General features: G+C 33.9%; 1 protein-coding gene and 1 pseudogene across 1 annotated transcript; both read right to left on the bottom strand.

The window, feature by feature from the left end:
* Positions 1-2,059: 2,059 nt before the first annotated feature.
* Positions 2,060-6,836, bottom strand: LOC146935451 (disease resistance protein RPM1-like). Its single transcript, XM_085750639.1, has 2 exons — positions 3,763-6,836; positions 2,060-2,428 (listed from the first exon to the last, which is right to left on the bottom strand). The coding sequence occupies exon 1, from the start codon at positions 6,643-6,645 to the stop codon at positions 3,808-3,810; it is 2,838 nt and encodes a 945-aa protein (XP_085606765.1). The 5' UTR covers positions 6,646-6,836; the 3' UTR covers positions 2,060-2,428; positions 3,763-3,807.
* Positions 6,837-8,657: 1,821 nt separating this feature from the next.
* LOC146935450 (peptidyl-prolyl cis-trans isomerase FKBP62 pseudogene) lies at positions 8,658-9,818 on the bottom strand (annotated as a pseudogene).
* Positions 9,819-21,436: the final 11,618 nt, after the last annotated feature.

Genomic DNA, 21,436 nt, shown 5'->3' with positions numbered 1-21,436 from the left:
AATCCAAGTTCCTATCAAAATATTAACATTTGATGTATGCTATAGAATTGTTAAATCACATCAATCTAAAGAACTTTATCTTGGAAACAGTTCTGATAGTGAATAAGTCTATGTAGACATGAAATGTTTCAGATTGCTGCATCTGTTTTTCCCAAGAAAATGAATTTTAATGACTGATAGAAGAGGGTATTTGTAAAATTTACTTAATGGAGTAAAAATTTTGATGTGAGCTTGAAAAAAGTTCTTTCTGGATGTGGATGCTTTTGTGAGTTATTGATTGCTAACAATTATTCTGCATATTTGGTTTATGTCAGCATTTTGTTACATGACTAGTCCTTACCTGATCAATTTTGGCTGCTATACTAGAGCTTTTTAAAATCTGTCGTGCCGTCCTGTGCCAAGCTTTCTTGAAACAATTTAATCAGATGCTGTCTTATTAGGGCTGTCATAGTTGTTGGGTGGTTTATAAGGCCTTTAACCGTTAAAACCCTTACAAGTTACTTACTATTGCTGTTTTTTTGGAACTGAATGCCAGGCATGGTTGATATCTGATGTATTTGGTTTTAGATGTGGTGTGAATTCTGATGTATTTGGTTGCTATTTGTATTGGGAACTTTGTATCTTAACTGATTAGAATTGTAACTTCTGCTGTGATCTGCTGAACTTATGGCGGTTATCTAGTTTGAAAGAATATGCAAGGAATCAAAAGCCCAAATAACATATGTCAAAATGGTTTCTATGTTGTTCCAGCATGTGCATGAGGCGAACTCGTTCTTCCACATTGATAAGGCATGCTCATCCATTTAATTTTGGACCTCAAATTTGGTTTGGTATATTATGTTCTTTTTTGTTTGGGGTATTATATGTTATTCTGTGTTGTGTATCATAATTCATTGGTGTTGAGTTTTTGCACACAATGCTTCCATCAAATGCTTCATACATAGAATCTTCTCATGACGATGAAAAATATGCAATGCTGTCTTCTCAATCTTGAAATTGCCGCTATCATGTACTTCACTGATGTTGGTAAGGTATTTTCAAGAACCACAATCGTAACAATTTACATACACCTCCGTCCCTAAGTTCCAAAATAAGCGACCATTTTACACAGATTAAGAAAAGAAGATACGCTAAAGTGTGTAACTCATAATCATTATGTTTTTTTAATGTTGGTTTATTTTTTCTTGATACATTTTGGATGCTAGTTAAAAGAAAGATAGATTATAGATTTTGTTGTTAGTATTGTATTTTTGCTATCAATGTTGCAGTTAGAAGAAATTTGTTGCTTATTATCCTTCCATATGTTCCTCTTTTTTCTTAAAAGTATTCCTCCCAATTTGTTGCTTAAACGACAAAATGCGACATTCAATGTTACCGTTGTCATCGATGGAACTCCTCTCCCATCTTCCTATCTCTTGTTTTTCCCTTTTGAAAGAGGTATAATATAACGGCTGCCTGGAAGTTAATAGATAAACAAAATCCAATCTTACGTTCTTAACGAACACAATGCCTCCGAAAGGTATTGGAAGCTTAGAATCCGCCATGGTAGTGATGCTAAGTTTAGAAGAGTGTGGTGGAAGTAGGAACGATTTCTTATAAGTGAGTTGATGGACCATGATCCTTTAGAGCATGTGGCAGTAAGTGATTTCATGAACTGTTGCAGAATTTCGAGTCATTCCACATGAGCAGCTGATCTATTAGAAAATATCCAATGATAAAACCTGATGCGTAGTCGAAGGCGAAGTGTCTGACTTTGAATTTATAAATAAATAGTTGGCGAGGAAGTCACATAGAGCTGAAATCAGGCCCGATGCGGGCAGCCAATTTAGTCAGTACAAGACTTTTTTTTGCCTTCAAAAAGATAGTAGCATCGATCTTGGTTAGCAAAATAAAGGATAGTAGAGCGAAGTGTCTGACTTTGAATTTTTAGATAAATAGTTGGTGAGGAAATGATGGATGGATGAAACCGGTTGGCTGAGACGCATACATGTCGTCCAGATTTACTTTAAATCAACTAGGCATTTAAATTTACAGCTACATAACGGTAGTAGCATCGATCTTGGTTAGCAAAATACAAATCTTCATTCATATGAAGTGGTTTTGATTATTATTATTACAAGGATTGAAGGAAAGCTCCCACCAATCTTAAACACTAGAAATGGAAAAAGTAGGAAAGAAATGTCAAACAAAAGAGGTCTGATTGTCTGAATGGAGTCCAGATATAATTCTTGGTTACAAGGTTTTGAATCAAAGTTTCCACAACAATAGTATAAAACACCAAATGACAAATAAAACAGAAAAGCCAAAGTCACGTAGCGAATGGAATCCACATTTTCCTTGATTTGTACAGGCTGAGGAGAAAATGTGTTATTTAGAATTGAAGCACCATATAAACACCTTTGAGCTGTATCATGGAGAACCCGAATTTCTGTCCACATTAACACAAGAATTAATCTAGTCAGTTATCAGTTATCTTATACAGTTGCAATTTAATTAATCATGTTAAATGAAAGCGTCCTTATAAAATTGGATGTCACTGCGAAATTGCTTTATATGATATGATAGCACATCAAAGTTTAAATCCATAAAATTACAATAAAAGTTATAACCAGTATCATTCATGAAAAGCATGTTAAGTTATTTCACAAGATATTTGTTTTTCGGATAGATAAATGTTAATAAAGTTAGTGGCTAACTGGATATGTTAGTCTCTAGAATTTGAATCATGTACCTCCCTTTTAAAACTCTTTCCATGTCTCTTAGCTCACCAGCCAAATTACATAAGTGTGATATTTGAATATTTTATGCAGAATTTCACCACAAAAATTATGAAACTTTCCGTATTTTTTAAATTATTAAACGTTCTAATTAATTTCCCTTTCCTTCAGAAAAGTCAAACGCGGCTGCCCGTATAAGTGGCAAAACTCATCAGGTTCCCTTTTGCAACCAGTTTTACCACCTGATGAGCCTACTCAGTGTTACAATGCATTCACACTCAGGCCAGAAAATGGTGTTATTGAATAATGAATTTGGTGTTTCATTCATGTGCATTTACTCTCCTATTAAATTATATATATTTTCCATTTGCATGACTCCAATTTTAGTATTTACTATGTATGCATTGTTTAGTTTAGGTTGAAACATTTGAAATCTCTGTTTTGAGTAGTATAATTTATGGAAGAGTATCAGAAATAGATTCTGTAGACTAATTTAAACAGTATCTCACTATAATTTAGACGCTTTTTGTTTTAACCATCCGGTTCCTAAGGGAAGGGTACTCCGATAATCCGGAATTCGGCCAGTAGGTAAGTAAATCTTAGAAAAAACATGTTCCACCTTAGGGGAGTTCAGTAACCACTTGAGCCCTATTACTTGGTTCACTATGTCATTTTGTGAGTGATATGCATTTGTTTTCTTTTGTCAATCTCTGAGATTTTGTTTGGATATATACTAAGGGCGAGTCGGGTTTTGGAGGGAAAAACATATTTTTCATTTCTAAATTAAACAAATTATAAGATGCTTTTAAAATTGATTGAAAATTGAAATATTATATGATTATCTATCATGTTATTCTTTATTTTATTTTTAAATCTCAAATATACATCAAGAAAGAAAGTGAGAGATGTGATGAGCAACGTCAACTTGACAAGAAATTAGATAAAGGAAAAGATGTTAAAAACATATACAAGAGAAAGAATAGTGAAAATGTCAAGCATATTAAAGATAAATAAGAGAAGCATGGCGCGATCAGAGGAGAGGTACCTTCTTATTTTGAAGCTGTCTAGATACCATAGCATTCTCTTTTGCTCAGGACTCCTTGGAGGATGATTTTATAGTGTGAATCTCATAATCATAGAATTTTGGGCCAACCCAACGACGAAAGAAAACAAGAGGAACATGCTTGATAATCCAATAGCTGTGTCCTTTGTCTGGTTCAATGCTGTTAACAAATTTATCTGGCATATCAGATAATTCAAAAATTTTGAGTTTATCCAAGTGTTTGATGCCAGAGGGTACCTCCTTCAGTTGGAGGATCTTTTCCAATCTTATATACTCAAGAGAAATCAAAGCTCCTTTCTCTATAAGAATAGAATTTGGTCTATTCAAGTAACTGAGAACCAGTTCTTTCAATTTTTGAAAACCTCCATTTTGAAAATGCAAAATTTCACCATCGTAAGCATCGTCCCACACAGATAGCTTCAGTAAATTTGGCAAGTTTTTTAGTGACTGCATTGGATCATCTTTCAGCTTGGATAAAGCCAGCTTTATCTCAACAAGATACTCCAATTTTGGGATCCATTCAGGCAATGTATCTAGTTTAGCTTTCAAATGAAGCCGCCTAAGTTTTGGTGGAGTTGACGCAAAGTTTAAGTCAATAATTTCATCCTCTGCTATTGCAGTGATATTAAGTGATTCAAGGTGTTGCATCTCTTCTACTGCAGCACTTATGGCCTCCCCATGTTCTCTTCTTACATGCCTTAAACCTAACCTTCTTAACTGCCTTAACATTTTCATCTCTTGAATGAGATCTACCCCCCCATGATCGACCTCCACATAATATAGGTTTTGAAGGGAAGTCAAGTTTTTAATACCTTTTTTCACCAACACACCAGTTGTAAATCCGAAAAGAGAATACTTTGCATCATAATTATGATGGAAAGCAAGAAGGTGCCGTAGCTTTGTAAGCTTGTTTATTTCACTTGGCATCTCATGAACAGATGTGTCTCTTAAGTCCAATGTCTCTAAGTTCTGTAGTTCACCAATAGATTTAGGAAGAACCTTTACTTTTGTATTCCTTAGGTTTAAGTACCTTAAGTGAAAAAGATTCCCAAAATTATTAGGAATATAATTCAAAGACGTACCTTGAATGTCAAGTACCTTCAATATCCTAGACTGCGAACACAGTTTCCCCATCAAATGCTCCAATGATCCATCTTTTTCAAAAACATGAATAGCACGAAAATGTGAATTGTTTGCTCTCATCAACACATTATTGGAATGAGAAGCTATTGATAGGCGTCTAGATATTCCAATTGCGACAGATTCACCTTCATGCACAAAATGACAGAAACTTAAATTCTTCATTTTTGTAATGATCACTTCCCGCAATAAATCATGGACTTGACATGTTTTAACTTTCCCTTCAAAGCCAACATTTGAGACCTGAATCAGACTTCTGTGAATCAATTCTGACAAGTATTCCTCAGCCACTTGCTCCAAAGTTCTTCTCTCATCAGATTTGACAAACCCCTCAGCTATCCATTGCCTAGTTAGTGTCCTATGATTAATGGAGTAATCCTCTGGATATATACCAAAATACAAAATGCATGGTTTTAAATAGTACGGCAGGCTGTCATAACTGAGAGATAAAATCTTTGTTAGACTAGTTAAATGGGCATTACGTCCCAATTCCAGTCTCATATTTTCACTCACGTTTTGCCATTCAATCATTGTTTTAGATTTTGTTGAAAGTAGACCACCAATGGCTACAATTGCCAGAGGTAGCTGCTTGCATTTTTGAACAATTTCTTTTGACACAGCTTCAAGCTCCGGTGGACAATGCCCACCAGGTTCAAATCTAAATACTTTCTTACAGAAGAGTTCCCATGCTTTGTTTGGAGGCAAAAGTTGCAGGTTGTGAATATGAGTTAGAAAGGATTTCTTGAAAAATTCTGCAACATGCATCATTCTAGTAGTGATTATGATCCTACTACCTTTATTGTTATTAGGCATGGCAAATTCAACCTGGTCGGAAAAATCTTCTTGCCAAACATCATCAAAGAATACCAAATACCTCTTACGTTGCAGGTATTGCCTTACTTCTATAATCAGTGACTGGTCATCCATTTTTTGCAACATCTGTGGAAGAGGGTCTTCAGTTCCTCGACAAAATTGCTCCATCATGTTTATCAACAAACCTCTCACAGTGTATGATTGAGAAACTGTGATGCAAGCACGACAATCAAAGTTTGTTGTTACCTTTTGGCTGTCAAAAATTAGCTTGGCAAGAGTAGTTTTTCCTAGACCTCCCATTCCAACCACTGAAATCACTGTGCGCTCAGATATATCTTCCAATAACCAACCAGACAATTCTTCTTTTGGGCCTTCAATGCCTACAACTTCTGTTTCTTCAATGAAAAGGGAAGACAGTCGAGGATCACGCCATCTTCCATTTTCTGTCTCTCCACTGCGGTTTCTTTGGCTTGAGGATCCTTGTTCGTGCGAAATTTGAAAGTTATACCTCTCGCTTCTTTCCTTGATTCCACGAATTGACAACTTGATGTCCTGAATCTCTGATGCAATTTTATGATGGGGAATCAAAGTTTTGATTCGGCTAGTAACCTTGTTGACTAAAGATCCACGTCCATGAGGATTGGCCCTATGTATCAACCGAAGGTATTCATCAATGACATCTTCAATGCGAAATGATACTTCTCTCAGCTGCTTCACCCAAGTTCTAACTCCATCATTTGTATCTGCTTCATCTGCTGCTCTTCTGTCTGCATCTTTGAGGAAGACTTGAATGCTCTCAAGTTCATCTTTTATGTATAAAAAATCTCTGTGTACACCACTCAGAAGCTTTGTTTCTTCTTTTAGGAATTTGAACACTTCCCCCAGGGCAAACAATACTGCAGTCTCTGCCATTTAACTCTCATATCATATTGCTAGCTGCTACCTTACAATTATGCTATTGGGATTATTGTGTATTTTTTCTCTTCTTTTTTTTCAATATGGGTACAGTAACTTTACGCGGCTGTATACAGGCCACATAAATCATAGATAAGCAAAGCAACCGAGTATGTAAGTCTAGATTCTTTTGACAAAATGTCAAGTCAAGATTATTATTAAGACCACATCCTAGAAGACCAATTTTCTCTTTTTTATAATAACTGGTGAATGTAAGCTTCTAAATAACCTTGTCAAGGGTAGGTAAGCGTGTTAGACCATAAATAAATATATCACGAGTCAATGGAATTAAGCCTTTTAGCTCCAACTCCAACTTTATCATGAATAATCAGTTATACTGTATAATTTGTGTAAAATTTGAGTTGGGAATGGCTATATCATATGTTTGTGTTTTATCTCTGGTATACTCCCTCGGTCGCAAAATAAATGTTTTTAGTTTTTTAATGCAATTTTAATTTCTTTTTTCCAATTGTAAGTGTTGTTTAAAATTGTTTCACATAGATTAAAAAAAAAATGTATAAATTTAATAACTTAACAAAGTTGCCCCTATATTGTCATAGCAATTTAGTGTACACAATATTAATTAAGGAATAAAGTTGGACTAAATTAATCAATGTTACATTAAAAGGTAAAACCACACTTATTTTGAGAGGTTTTTTTTTTGTTGACAAAGCGACACTTATTCTGAGATAGAGGGAGTATGTGTGCATAACTCTCACTTTATTATTCTCTCACTTTGCATCTTTGCATTTATGATAATTAAAATACATAAATGGTTATTAAAGGATAGAGGAATGCTATCAACACACATGAAAAACACACATTTTCATGTAGTAGTAAAAAGGATAGACAGGCAACAAAAACATAGAGAACGCACACGTACATTTATTCTAGAATACAAATCACACGACTTAGCATCCACGTCTTGTTGTCATACTCACATGTTCAACACCTTTCGGCCCCAATTTATTGTCTCATGAATCCAACTTTTTATTTCGCATTTCTTCTTATAAATATACATTTCGATGTCAGTCACTTCCGCTGCATCCATCTTAGGCTTCATATTACTCAGCATAAAGTTTTTGCGTCTAAGCTCTGGTGTTTCTGCCTCATCAATCAATTTCCAGTATTTTTTATGATTCTTCAAAAGCAACTGGCATGCTGCATTTGATAAAATACAAGAAAACTTCAAGTCCCATGCACTTTCCTTCTCCACATCACTAAAGGAAATATAAGACTCTACTAGACTGTTGACCCGTGCGCCGCACGAGTTTTCTCGACTATAATAAAGACCAATAAATAATCTTTAACCCGTAAGATCATTGATATGGTAGAAAATATTTTCTTCAAAAAAAAAAAGGCAAAAGGATAAGAATGAAATTGGTGTGCAATGCATTTTTTTAGATGGAATTTGATAAGTTAAAAGTTGCTGCAGACGTAATAAAATTAATAATAAGGATGTCAAAAACAAAAGACATGAAATTAAAAAAAATCCAAAAAAAAAGTATAAAATAGAAGGATCATACGCGATAATTGATATGGTGGAAAATATTTTCTTAAAAAAAAAAGGCAAGAGGATAAGAATGAAATTGGTGTGCAATGCATTTTTTTAGATGGAATTTGTTAGGTTAAATAATTGCAAACCTAATAAAGCAAATGAGCGGGAAAAAATTAGGTTAACTTGCTGCAGACGTAACAAATTTAATAAATAAGGATAAGGATGTCAAAAACAAAAGGCATGAAATTAAAAAAAAATCCAAAAAAAAAAAGTGTAAAATTCTTGACCAAAAAAAAAGTATAAAATAGAAGGATCATACGTGATCATTGATATGGTAGAAAATATTTTCTTCAAAAAAAAAAAGGCAAGAAGATAAGAATGAAATTAGTGTGCAATGCATTTTTTTTAGATGGAATTTGTTAGGTTAAATAATTGCAAACCTAATAAAGCAAATGAGCGGGAGAAAATTAGGTTAACTTGCTGCAGACGTAACAAAATTAATAAATAAGGATGAATTTACAGCCTGCTCTTATCTTTTAGAAGCTCTTGCATATTTCTTAGCATTGAATAGTGCATTCCCTTCTTCTTGCTTCTTACGAGCAGTTTCTATCTTTTCTTCGTTGTTCATTTCCGAGGACTCCTTATCCTTTTTGAATGATACTAGCTCAACCTCATAATACAAGGTAGAGTTAGGAGGAACCATCGCCAATTCCTGTTGCGACTCTGATGAACCAAATGCATATTGAGGTGGAATAGTCAACATTGCTACCTCACCCTTCTTCATGGTCATTACACCTCTATCAAGCCCATCAATCACTTGCTCCTCGTCAGTTTTAAATTCAAACAGTTCCGCTTCATCATCATCGTGGCCCTTCTTCAAAAATATAGTGCCATCATGGAGCATACCAATTAGTTTCAATTTCACAATAGATCCCTCATTTGGAAACTCATATCCTTCTCCTTCCTTGACAACCTCTTTCGTAAAATCAATTACTTCGGAAACAATCTTCTTCCAAGAAACTAACTCGAGAGTAATCTGCAATGTTGCATTAGGGGGAACCGAACCTTCATCACTGTGACCTAGCTTGCCCGTCTCACCAAATCCATATCGTGGCTTCACGGTCAAATCCGCTCTCTCTCCAGTCTTCATGGTCTTGACAACATTTGACAATGCAGGACAAAAATGACCATCCTTGACTGTGAACTCCACTTCATTCGATGTTTTTACAAATGTTCCATCATCAAGACATGCTTCATAATTAACTAAAACAACATCAGGATCCTTAGGGTTAGGGTTTCCTCCTTCCACCACAGTACCATACTTCAGTATCTTCTTTAACAAACAACCATCATTACATATATCAATCACAACAATTGGAAGATAACTATATATTCGATTAAGAAACTCGGGCGGGAAGATGAAAGGCTGCTACTTGATGGGCAAGTTTGAAAAACCACAACCCCATCGTGAAATAGGTAGCCCTCCTGGTCCGCACACATGCGGGTGAAGATCTATCATGGGCTCATAATTACGATGGTGAAGCCACGTCATCCCAGCAGGGCGAACATCGTCGTAGAGAAGGCGATTGTCGTTGGTCATGGGCACAGCCGCGGAGAACATTTCGAAATCCATCGTCGTTTAGAAATCTGAGAGATGAGCTATGGGGAGAAGGAGTATGATTGATTTGTTTCGATGAGGGAGATGAGCTATGGGGAGAAGGAATACGATTGAAATCTTCGGCAACGACGAGAGAGAGAGAAATAATAATAAAGGGAAACTAGGGTTAGAGAGGAAAATAATAATAAAGGGAAACTAGGGTTTCTTTCGCTTAATTTTAGTATTTGCAGCATTTCATTTCATTATGAATGAACATATAATAGTATTAAACTATATTATTAAAAAATTACAATTTTTTTTAATAGGTTGGATTTGTGGGTTCATGCAGTACCTGAGCCAAACTACTTTGAATTTAAATGGGTTAGTTCAGGTTGGATCCAAACTTGGGCGAGTTTGAATAAAATGTTTGTTCGTTTGGGTTGGATGACAGGGTCACCTGGACCTGTAACTACCCATATAAAAGATTGTGCATCAAAATAGTGAGCTTTATTATAGGGTCCCATAATATACTAAATCAAAACATTTAAAATAATATTAACAACACTCTCTTTTGAACATCCTCTCTGATACACACTCTCATTGGTTTAAATTAGAGCAAATAGTCACATTGGTCCCTGACTTTGCACCTCGCTGTCACTTTAGTCCCTGACTCAGGCTAAAATGCAAAATAGTCCCTGAATATGTATTTTTGTTATCAGTTTAGTCCTTACCGTTAAAAATTCTGTTAACTAATGATGTGTCAATCATAGGGACCAAATTGAAAGTGAAAAACTAATTGTTTTTTATTAATGATAAAAACCCAAAAAAAATAATATTCATCATCTTCATCTCTAAATCTATCTATCTTCATCATAAAGATGTTGTTCTTTTGAGTTTAAAGATGAAAAGCCATATAAGTTAATCATCAAAAACAAGTCGCAGCACATAACCAATCAGCCAAGACAACCGAATCACTACAAGCACAACAGTAAAACCACAGCAGAGACCATCTTGCTACCCATTCTTGGCTTTTTTGTTTCTGTTAACAGTTTATAAATAATCATATGTCATTGTGTATATGGATAAAAAGGTAACTCTAATTGAACATTTCAAAAAGAGACACAACTTTAAAATTAAGATGTTTAGCAACAAGAAATGATTACTACATGGAAGTGAGCCAAAACACTTGATGTACACAGCATTTATGTTATTATATTTTTCAATCACAAATAAGTCATTTTGAACAATATTAAGTAGTAATCACTATATAAACAGTGATTCATTTTCCATATGGTATGAGCAGCAGGTTGATAACAAGACACCTGATACTGATTCAATCTCATTTCTGCTCTATAGTAATTTTTAATTCAAAATTATACAGTCTAAAAAAAATAAAAATTAGGCAATAAAGCAATCTTAAAACTACTTTTAGATTATGTTGTTCTTTTGGGTTTAAAGATGAAGATAGAGATGGAGATTATGAATATTCTTTTTTGTTTTTGTTTTTATCATTAATAAAAAATAATTATTTTTTTACTTTCAATTTAGTCCCGATGATTGACACACCATCAATTAACAGAATTTTTAACAGTAAGGACTAAATTGATAACAGAGATCCACATTCAAGGACTATTTTGTATTTAATCTTGAGTCAGTGACTAAAGTGACACCGAGGTGCAAAGTCAGGGACCAATGTGACTATTTATTCGTTTAAATTATTGTGAGTCTACACTTTGAAAATTGAATCCACACAAAGTGATGGAACATACATTGATTTTATCCATTAAAAAAGTGAATGCTAGAGAGAGTGTTGAAAATTGAATGTTGCTAATAAATACAAGAGTATATTTATCTGTATATTTAACACTAGAAATGCTACTTAAAGAAAATTGTCAACGAATATGTTTCGTCAAAGGATGAATATACTCCCTCCGTTTCAAAATACATGTCCAATTTTTGCAATGTGCACTATTCACTTGACTTACTTTGACCATATTTTTTAACTAATGTATAAATACAAATATTAGCATGTAAGATGTTGTTGGATTCATCTCGACAAATATTTTCAAAATATTAAATTTTATAATTTTTTACTTTAGATAATTAAAGATATTGACGATCAAAATTGTGCATTGGCATATGTGAAGTGGTTGACTTGGACATGTATTTTGAAACGGAGGGAGTATTTATTTATTTTGAAAACATAATGCTAGAATCAAGATTATTGAATAGGAAATATAGGGTGGGGGGTGGATGTCTTAAGAGCCGGTGCCACAAATCAAAATGGGAAAAGAGTATTACTTTTCCCACCCTACTGCCTTCTCGCGCGCCCTGTAAAAATTCCAAAAATACCTCTGGTTCGGATTATGTTTTCCGAACCAGATTGTTAGTTACTTCCGGAACATAAAATTCGGACCAGATGTTGTGCGCTTTTTTGTGTCTTTCTTTGATGTCAAGGGTCTCTGTTGACCGTTATATGAACCTCACACAAGCTGAAATGTTATTGCAGGGTTCATATGAACGGTCAACAATGACCATGACACCACCGACACCCCTAAAAAACTAAAAACATTTGAAGAAATTTGAAGAAAAGAGATGAAGAGATTTCCGGAAAATTAAATCCGAACAGAAACGATATGAATATTTTGTGTTTTTCTTTGATGTCAAGGGTCTCTGTTGACCGTTATATGAACCCCACACAAGCTGCAATGCAATTGCAGGGTTCATAGGAACGGTCAACAATGACCATGACACCACAAACACTCCTACAAAACTTAAAAAATTTGAAGAGAATGGAAGAAAAGAGGTAGAGTGAAGAATGAAGGTATTTGTTGAAGATGGAAGCCTATTTATAGCCTAAAAAAAGTCCTAGGTCATTAATACAGTCAATGAAAACGTGTTAGTGGTTGTAACCGTCCAAACCCACATTGATGGCTCTCTTTCAAAAGTGCTGAATCATTCCGGATTATACATTCCGGAATGTCCTTAGCCCTACAAAGAAGTGCCAACTTTTCCCTCGTTCACCATAATCGCATTAATCCAGAAAGTATATTCTGGAAACCAAAGGTGCATTCCGGATTTTATATTCCGGAACACCTCAGTGCCATGGCCGGTGGTCTGCACCACACGTTTTTGACAGTGGTCAAGTCAAAAAAACGTGTTTTACCACGTTTTTTGACTGCATTTATGGCTTCCCAACCATTTTTCACCCACCCCTCCCTATAAATACCCTTCCAAACCCCACCATTTCTCACACCATCCCTCTCCTCTTCTTCTTCCTTCTACAACCATGGTTTTCCATCGTTGACCTTTCATAGATAAGGGCCTCGTTGAAAACTTTCAGGGTTTGTATGAACGGTCAATGACGATGGAACCGCGCTGCAACGAAGGGCGGTTCATCTGAGGGTCATGTGGGCCAGTGTGGTTATTAGCTTCGCCTGTATTGGCGTAAGTCTGAGCACCCCCACCTCCCTCAGGGGCATTGGTTTCTTCTTCCCGCCCTCCTCTACCCCCCCTCCTCCGGTTTTCCTCCAATAGCCAAGCTACTGCTATGTCCTATCACATAGCAGTGGTTAGGCTCTTAGGAGATTAGAATTAGGCTCTTAGGAGATTAGAAATAGATTTAGGATCTTATGTAATAAGCTTAAAAAGCTTGAAAATTATTGTAAAGTATTGTTCATATATTAATAAAATGAGTTGTTTTTATGTTTGTGTCTTTTTATTTCTGTTTTTTATTTTATTCGCATTTTATTTTACGAATTGTAGAGCTTAAAATTGCAAAAGTTATGCTAAAATACTATTCCGGATTTTAAAATCCGGAAACCACTGAAGAATACTAACAATCCATTTCGGAATACGAAATCCGGACCAGGGGTAAAATTGGAAAAAAAAATAGGGCGCGCGAGGAAAGACATAGGGTGGGAAAAGTAATACTCATGGGAAAATGATAGTAGGGTGGTGGTCCATGAGATAAAGGCCCACGTGTTGCTCATCCATCACAAAAGTCTTCTTCGTCCTCTAGCAGTGTCAAATACGTGAAATGGAAGTAAGACCGATAGATGAGTTAGTATCACAACTTACAAGGCAATTTGCTAACATATAAAAGATTAAATTGAAATAAGGGAACATGTAAATTATGTGGAATTAAAAGATCATATTTTAAATAAATGGAACCAATATGATATAGTGGAACAAGTTTATTGTCAAATAATTTAACAGAACATGAGACTTTGGTGTTTGAATGAAGTAAATTATGTGGAATTAAAAGATCAGATTTTAAATAAATGGAACCAATATGATATAGTGGAACAAGTTTATTGTCAAATAATTTAACTGAACATGAGACTTTGGTGTTTGAATGAAGGAAGAAAAAAAGACCAGATAACGTATGAGGAGTTGCGCCATAATCTAAAATCCAAAGAGAAGAATAGGGTCAAAAAGACGCAAAAATATTGAAAAGAGATGCCTATCACTTACCCTATCAACATTTTGAGTAAATTCATCCATGCTCCGTGTCAGGGCTCGAAATGAGTCGAACTCTTTTGTACTCGACTCGATAAAAATTGGTTAACTCGAAACACGACTCAAGTTGGATACAAACTCTTATTTTTGCTCAAGTTCAACTCGTCCAAAATTCATGAACAATTTGATTCAGCTCATTAGGTTTAGTTCATTTCCTAAAATCCATAATCTAAAAATCAATGGTTGAATTAAAATAAAAGTTATCACAAGCATGGCCTCTGTAAATTATAGAAACAAATACAAAGTTCACACCAATATGAATATATAGATAAATATAGAAAACTAAAAACATAATCAACTACGAAACCCCAAAACAAAAATACAAAAGCATATAATATTTTGACAAAACCAAGAAAATTTTACAACTAAAATTTAGAATATCCTCAAAATACTCTTCCACTTTCAAACTTCAATATATATAGCTCAAATTCATCTAATTAAATTTTTTTTTTAAGAAATCAAAATGAAATATATACCACACCAAACAGTAGACCCCAAGCACAAGATGGGCCTAGGATACCACTAAAAGTTACAAGAGTTCCGAATCAAAAAGGACAGAGATTACACAAGTTAGCCAATGCCCAGACAAAACAAATGGCTTGACCACCACCTCTGCGTACCATAGACAAACACAACATTTTTAGCTTTCAGCCACTGTAAAGATAACAATTTAACCTTATCTAACAGACGAGGAATTATAGTAACAATATTTTTGAACAACCGGTTATTACGTTCAGTCCACACTACCCAAGAACACAAAAGCCAAATAAGTTGCATGAACGAACGTTTAGCTTTACCAACACCTGTCAAATGAGTAAACTGCACCAGATGATCTGCAATAATATTAGAGTCGACTCCAACAATACTAATCCAATCGCGCACCTGCTGCCATAAAAATGCAAACGTAGAACATGATAAAAATAGATGCTCGGCCGTCTCCACGTGACCGCACCCAGAACACAAAAGATATCATCCGCGGGAATAACACCACGAAGAGCCAGGTTAGCTTTCGTTGGTAGTCGATCCTGAATAAGCCGCCACGCAAAGACCGAGACCTTCAAAGGAACCTGATGATGCCACACCAACTCAAAAGGTAATCCCAACTGAGAATCATCACCGTTTGTTAACAAATCATAGGCACCTCTCACGGAATACCCCTCTGCAGTATCAGGAAGCCACTCCCATATATCTGAAACATTAGGAACCAAAGAGACATCAAACAGTAATGCCCTACACTCCTCTAACAAAGCCTCCTCCCAAGCCCACAACCTACGCCTCCACCTCCACCCCTCCCCACCCAGGTCCATCCCCATAGAGTACAAAGAAGCCACAGTAATGGTTTTGTTCTCAGCTAAATCAAATAAACGGGGAAACTGCTAACAAAGCGGGGAACCTCCAATCCACCTATGTGACCAGAACAAAGTCTCAGCACCATCACCCACCCTCCGTCTAACACTATCACCAAACCACCCTCCACCAATGTCACCGTCACCATCACGAATCCTACCTACCTCCCGCCACCACGAGGAAACACTCCGGGCCCCCACCTCCAACCTCCCACCTACTTCGCCATAACGGGCGACTAAAACATGATACCACAACCCTTCTCTATCAACTAACATCCTCCAACACCATTTACCTAGTAAAGCAACATTAAACTCCTTCAACTTCCTAACCCCCAAACCTCCATGCTCCTTTTTAGAACACAAGGTCTTCCAACCTATCCAAGTAATTTTTCTACAATCCTCACTCCCACCCCAAAAAAATTATTCAATAAAGATTCAATGGATGAGATTATACCTGATGGAGCTTTGAAGAAGGAAAGAGCATAGATAGGCAGAGAAGTCAAAACTGATTTGAGGAGAATCAAGCGGCCACCGAAAGAAAGAAATCAACTATTCCAACCCGACAGTCTAGATTTAATGCGATTCATGATTGGTTCCCAAAACTTTAGTCTCCGCGGATTACCACCTATAGGCAGGCCTAGGTACATAAAAGGAATTTTTCCCACTTTACAACTCAACACCGTCGCAGCCTCATACAACCAAGAATCAGAAATATTAATTCCCACCAACAGGCTTTTATTAAAATTCACTTTCAAACCAGACAAAGATTCAAATATAATAAGAGCTGCTCGGAGGGCCCACACATTAGCCCAACTTTTATTTCCTAATAACAAAGTATCATCAGCAAATTGAAGATGAGAAACCACTACCTGATTCACCACACCAACCACATACCCTGAAAATAAATTATTGTCAACCATAGCTTTCATCAAAACGTTAAGACCTTCAGCCGCAATCAGAAACAAAAAAGGAGACAGGGGATCCCCCTGACGTAAACCTCTCTGTAAATGAAACTCATCAGTAGGGCTACCATTGACAAGAACAGCAGCTGTGGCAGTACTCACACATTCTCGAATCCACTTTCACCACAGAACCGGAAAAGACATACCTTTCATGACCGAATCCAAATAGCCCCAATCAACGGAATCATAGGCTTTTTCAAAATCCACTTTAAATAACATAAGCTCCTTCTTCAGATTACGAGCCTCATCAACTACTTCATTAGCTATAAGAATACCGTCTAGAATTTGTCGATTCTTAACAAAAGCAGACTGCGTCTCAGCTACCACACTATTCATCACCAACCTCAACCTGTCAGCTAACAATTTTGCTAAAATTTTATACATGCTTCCCACCAAGGAAATTGGTCGAAAATCATTTAACCGCTGAGGATTATCCACCTTCGGAATTAGCACTATGAATGTAGCATTGATACCTTTAGCCAACTTACCATTTCTGTGAAACTCGGAAACAAACCTCATCACATCATCTTTCAACTCAGTCTAGAATTCTTTAAGCTCATTTGATTCATGAACCTAATTCAACGAGTTAATTCTTGAGTCGAACTTCAACATATATTTGAATTGGTTCAGTTTATTGTCAGTCCTACTCCTCGCCATCAGGGTCGGTCCTATGCATATGCTGAGGGTGCGACAACCTAAGGCCAAGATTTGTATGGGCTCAATTTTTGTAGGGGGTGTATGTAGCTAAGTTTATTTTATAGGTGGGTGTGTATAGAAACTTGTACCAGTGGACCCAAATCTAAATCCTGCTCTTGGCCCATGATGACAATTCTGACATTTTTCCATAAAAAAAACCCTTTATGACATTTTTGTCTGCAATTGGAAAGCCATAAACATAGAACTGAAGGGTCAAAACGTCGGATCCTATCGACAAATTAAGACGACCAAACAAAATCTAAATCAATGATGCAGAAACTCTAATCAATTCATCGATTTTCAAATCCCTAATCGAATCCTTGAATGATTTCGTATGATACAACGATTTTTTGTGTTAACTATTAATTAACCTTCAATCTTTCATCTGTGCCTCACAAGTTTTTGGTCTTTCATCTATTAAGTATCTTTCATTTGTTAACGATTTTTTGGGTTAACTATTGTCTATTAACCTTTAAACTATTAGTCGTCTTTAATCTTTCATCTTCAATGACAAATAAGTAATAAGAATATTTAATAGGATTAGTAATAGTTTGTTTCACATGTTTGCAATTGGAAAGACATTGATATAACAATTTCACCTTTGTCCAAATTCCAATTATGCATAGAAGAAACTATTTAAGTTGTTCCTCGAGTGGCTTTTGGTTTGTTGATTTGTGTCATGTTATGTATTGTGTTTATTTCAGTTGTTAGGTTTGTCTCTAAGTCTGTGTTTGCTCGATTTATTCAATAAAAATGTGAGGCAATTTCTTATAATAAGTGTGAGAAAATTATTGATATAAGTGATTAAGTCTACTAAAATTTAATTAAGTGTTGATATACTTTTACTTTTTTGGTGCCATTATTCCCAGATGCTAAAATTTCAGTCGACTTCCTAGGTGTTATTGTTCTCTACTTCTAAGGTTTTTTTTGTTTGTTTTGGTTTCTATTGAGTACTTGATTTATTTTAAGGTGTCTCCCCTAAAAAACATTTATCTAGTAGTGAAAAACTTTTCAAAAGAAAATGAAATGAAGAGCTAATAAAATCACAACAACAATCTCTTAATAGATTTTATTTTTTATATTAATAATATATAATTTGAGGTGTATTTGACACACGATGTTTTTGGATGCCAACATAGCTGGAATGTCAAAATTTTGTATTATGATAACTTCGTGTGGCATCATAGCTGCAATGTCAACCTCTATAACTAGTGCATATCTCATTCATCGTTTATCAAATGATTTTCATCTATTATGCAAGGGGCATTTTCATCACCATCCACCCATGAATGTTGCTGCATGCTTATCTTCTTCACTATCTTAAGTCAACTCCAAGCCAAGATCTTTTTTTCCTTTCGGATCCAGACCTTTTCTTTCAAGGCTACTGTGATTCAGATTGAGTTAGTTGTGCAACCACTCGATGATCCAATACTGGTTATTACATTTGTCTGGGTTCTAGCATATTCTCTTGGAAGGCAAAGAAACAAAGAATGGTATGTCGTTTCTCCGTTGAAGCAAAATATAGAGCAATGACCAATGCAACATGTGAAGTTACTTGACTCTCTTATCTTGGGAAAGATATTGATCGCTCTCCTTCTACACCAATACCTTTGTTTTTTTGATGACTTTTCATCATATTGCCTTAAGTTCGATATATCACGAATGAGAGAAAGTCTTAAATCGATACAAACATAAATAAAATTATTTGGGCACACATACAACAATGAAGAAAAATTAAATAATTAATAAATTAGTCACATCATTCAACATTATTAAACCAATTTTATCTTAAAAAAAAAGTATATGCGTGAGTATGCCCAAACTTTTTACAATTGGGTTTATCTCTAAGTAAGTATTTCTCCACGTATGAACTAAACACATCGAAACTGATTGTCATGTTGTATGTTAAAAATTTCCACTGCCTTGCTACTACCATGAAACCAATTATGCAAATCAAATTATCGATTTACTTGCATCTCCTTAAGAAAAATCAATTCATGCAACTAAATGTAAGATGAGTTTATCCAACTTGCACTCTGATACTAAGGAGGCGTGTTATCAATAAAAATATCTTTCAATTAATAGGATATAAGTTAATAAGATTTGCTTTTTATTTATTTATGCTCTATTAGAATTAATAAGATATCTTTCTTTTAAGGGAAATGTTAACGAGTGCCCTCGGGCACTCTTTAAGCACTTTAAATAGTACTACCTCCGTCCTAGTTTAATTGACACAATTTTGTTTTTCACACATATTAAGAAAAATGTATAAATAAAGGGGAAAGTGAAATATATTGTATTGGAAATGATAAAAGTAGTATTATTTAGTGTTATATTGTATTGGGAATGATGAAAGTTGTATTGAAAATTGAAATGAGTCAGTTATTTTGGGACACTTTTTTTTAGAAAATGGGTCAGTTATTCCGGGACGGAGGGAGTAAGTTTTTTATAAAAAGTTGGGTAATCAATGCATTGGAAATTGTAATGGTTGACTTTTTAAATGAAGGCTTAAATATGGTATTGGTCCCTGTAAAATAGGTCAGTTTTGGTTTTAGTCCCTGCAATTTTTTTTTATAGTTTTTGGTCCCTGCAAAAATAGGCCAGTTTTGGTTTTAGTCCCTGCAAAATTTTTGTTTTTGGAAATAGTCCCTGACCCCAATTATATAATAAAAAAATTTAAAAAATATATTAAAAAATTCTGGAAAATGAAAAATTAATAAAAAATTGAAAAAAAATATTAAAAAATTTTGGAAAAATGAAAAATTAATAAAAAAATTGAAAAAAATATTAAAAAATTCTGGAAAATTGAAAAATTAATAAAAAATTTTAAAAAATTCTGAAAAAATGAAAAATTAATAAAAAAATTGAAAAAAATATTAAAAAATTCTGGAAAATTGAAAAATTAATAAAAATGAAAAAATTTTTAAAAAATAAGGAAAAAATTTAAAAATTCTGGAAAAATTAATAAAAATAAAAAATGATTAAAAAAATAAAATAATCTAATAAAATGAAAAATAATGATAAATTCTAAAAAAAATAAAAAAGATTAAAAAATTCTGAAAAAATAAAATTTCGAAATTTTCTGGAAAAAATTAAAATTCTGGAAAAATGAAATTTTCGAAATTTTAATAAAAATTCTAGAAAATTTCATTAGTATATATGTCGAGCTTAAGTTTTTTCAGTGTATTTATTTCCAAAAAAATTTCCGGGAATTTTGTGTATTTATAAACCGAGAATAAGGGAAAAAATATGTGTATTTATAAACCGAGCTTAGGTTTTTTGTGTATTTTTCGAAATTTCGAAATTTTCATTAGTATTTTTTCCGGGAATTTTTGTGTATTTATAAACCGGGAACTTTTGTGTATTTATAAATCGAGAATAAGGGAAATTTCGAATATATACTAATCAAAATTTCAAAAAATACTAATGAAAATTTCAAAAATTTCATTTTTTTAAAAATGATTAATCTTTTTAATTTTTTTCGAAAATTTCGAAATTTTTTAGATATTTTCCAGAATTTTTATTTTCATTAAAATTTTATTTAGAATTTTTCCAGAATTTTTATTATAATTTCGAAAATTTTAATTAAAATTTTTCATTAAAATTTCGAAAATTTAATTTTTCCAGAATTTTAACTTTTTTTAGAAAATTTCAAAATTTTATTTTTTCAGAATTTAGCATTATTTTTCATTTTATTAGATTATTTTATTTTTTTAATCGTTTTTTATTTTTATTAATTTTTCCAGAATTTTTAATTTTTTTTCCTTATTTTTTTAAATTTTTTTTCATTTTTATAAAATTTTCAATTTTCCAGAATTTTTTAATATTTTTTTCAATTTTTTTATTAATTTTTCATTTTTCCAGAATTTTTTAATATTTTTTAAATTTTTTTATTAATTTTTCAATTTTCCAGAATTTTTTAATATTTTTTTCATTTTTTTATTAATTTTTCATTTTTCCAGAATTTTTTTATTTTTTTATTAATTTTTCATTTTCCCAGAATTTTTGCAAGGACCAAAAACTATAAAAAAAAAATTTGCGGGGACTAAAACCAAAACTGACCTATTTTTGCAGGGATCAAAAACTATAAAAAAAATTTGCAGGGACTAAAACCAAAACTTACCTATTT

Source organism: Medicago sativa, chromosome 3 (genome assembly GCF_051527215.1).
Source record: "Medicago sativa cultivar Bolivia chromosome 3, Bolivia_mono, whole genome shotgun sequence".
Lineage (NCBI taxonomy): Eukaryota > Viridiplantae > Streptophyta > Magnoliopsida > Fabales > Fabaceae > Medicago > Medicago sativa.
Note: the sequence above shows the minus strand (reverse complement) of the source record. Positions and strands in the feature narration are given on the sequence as shown.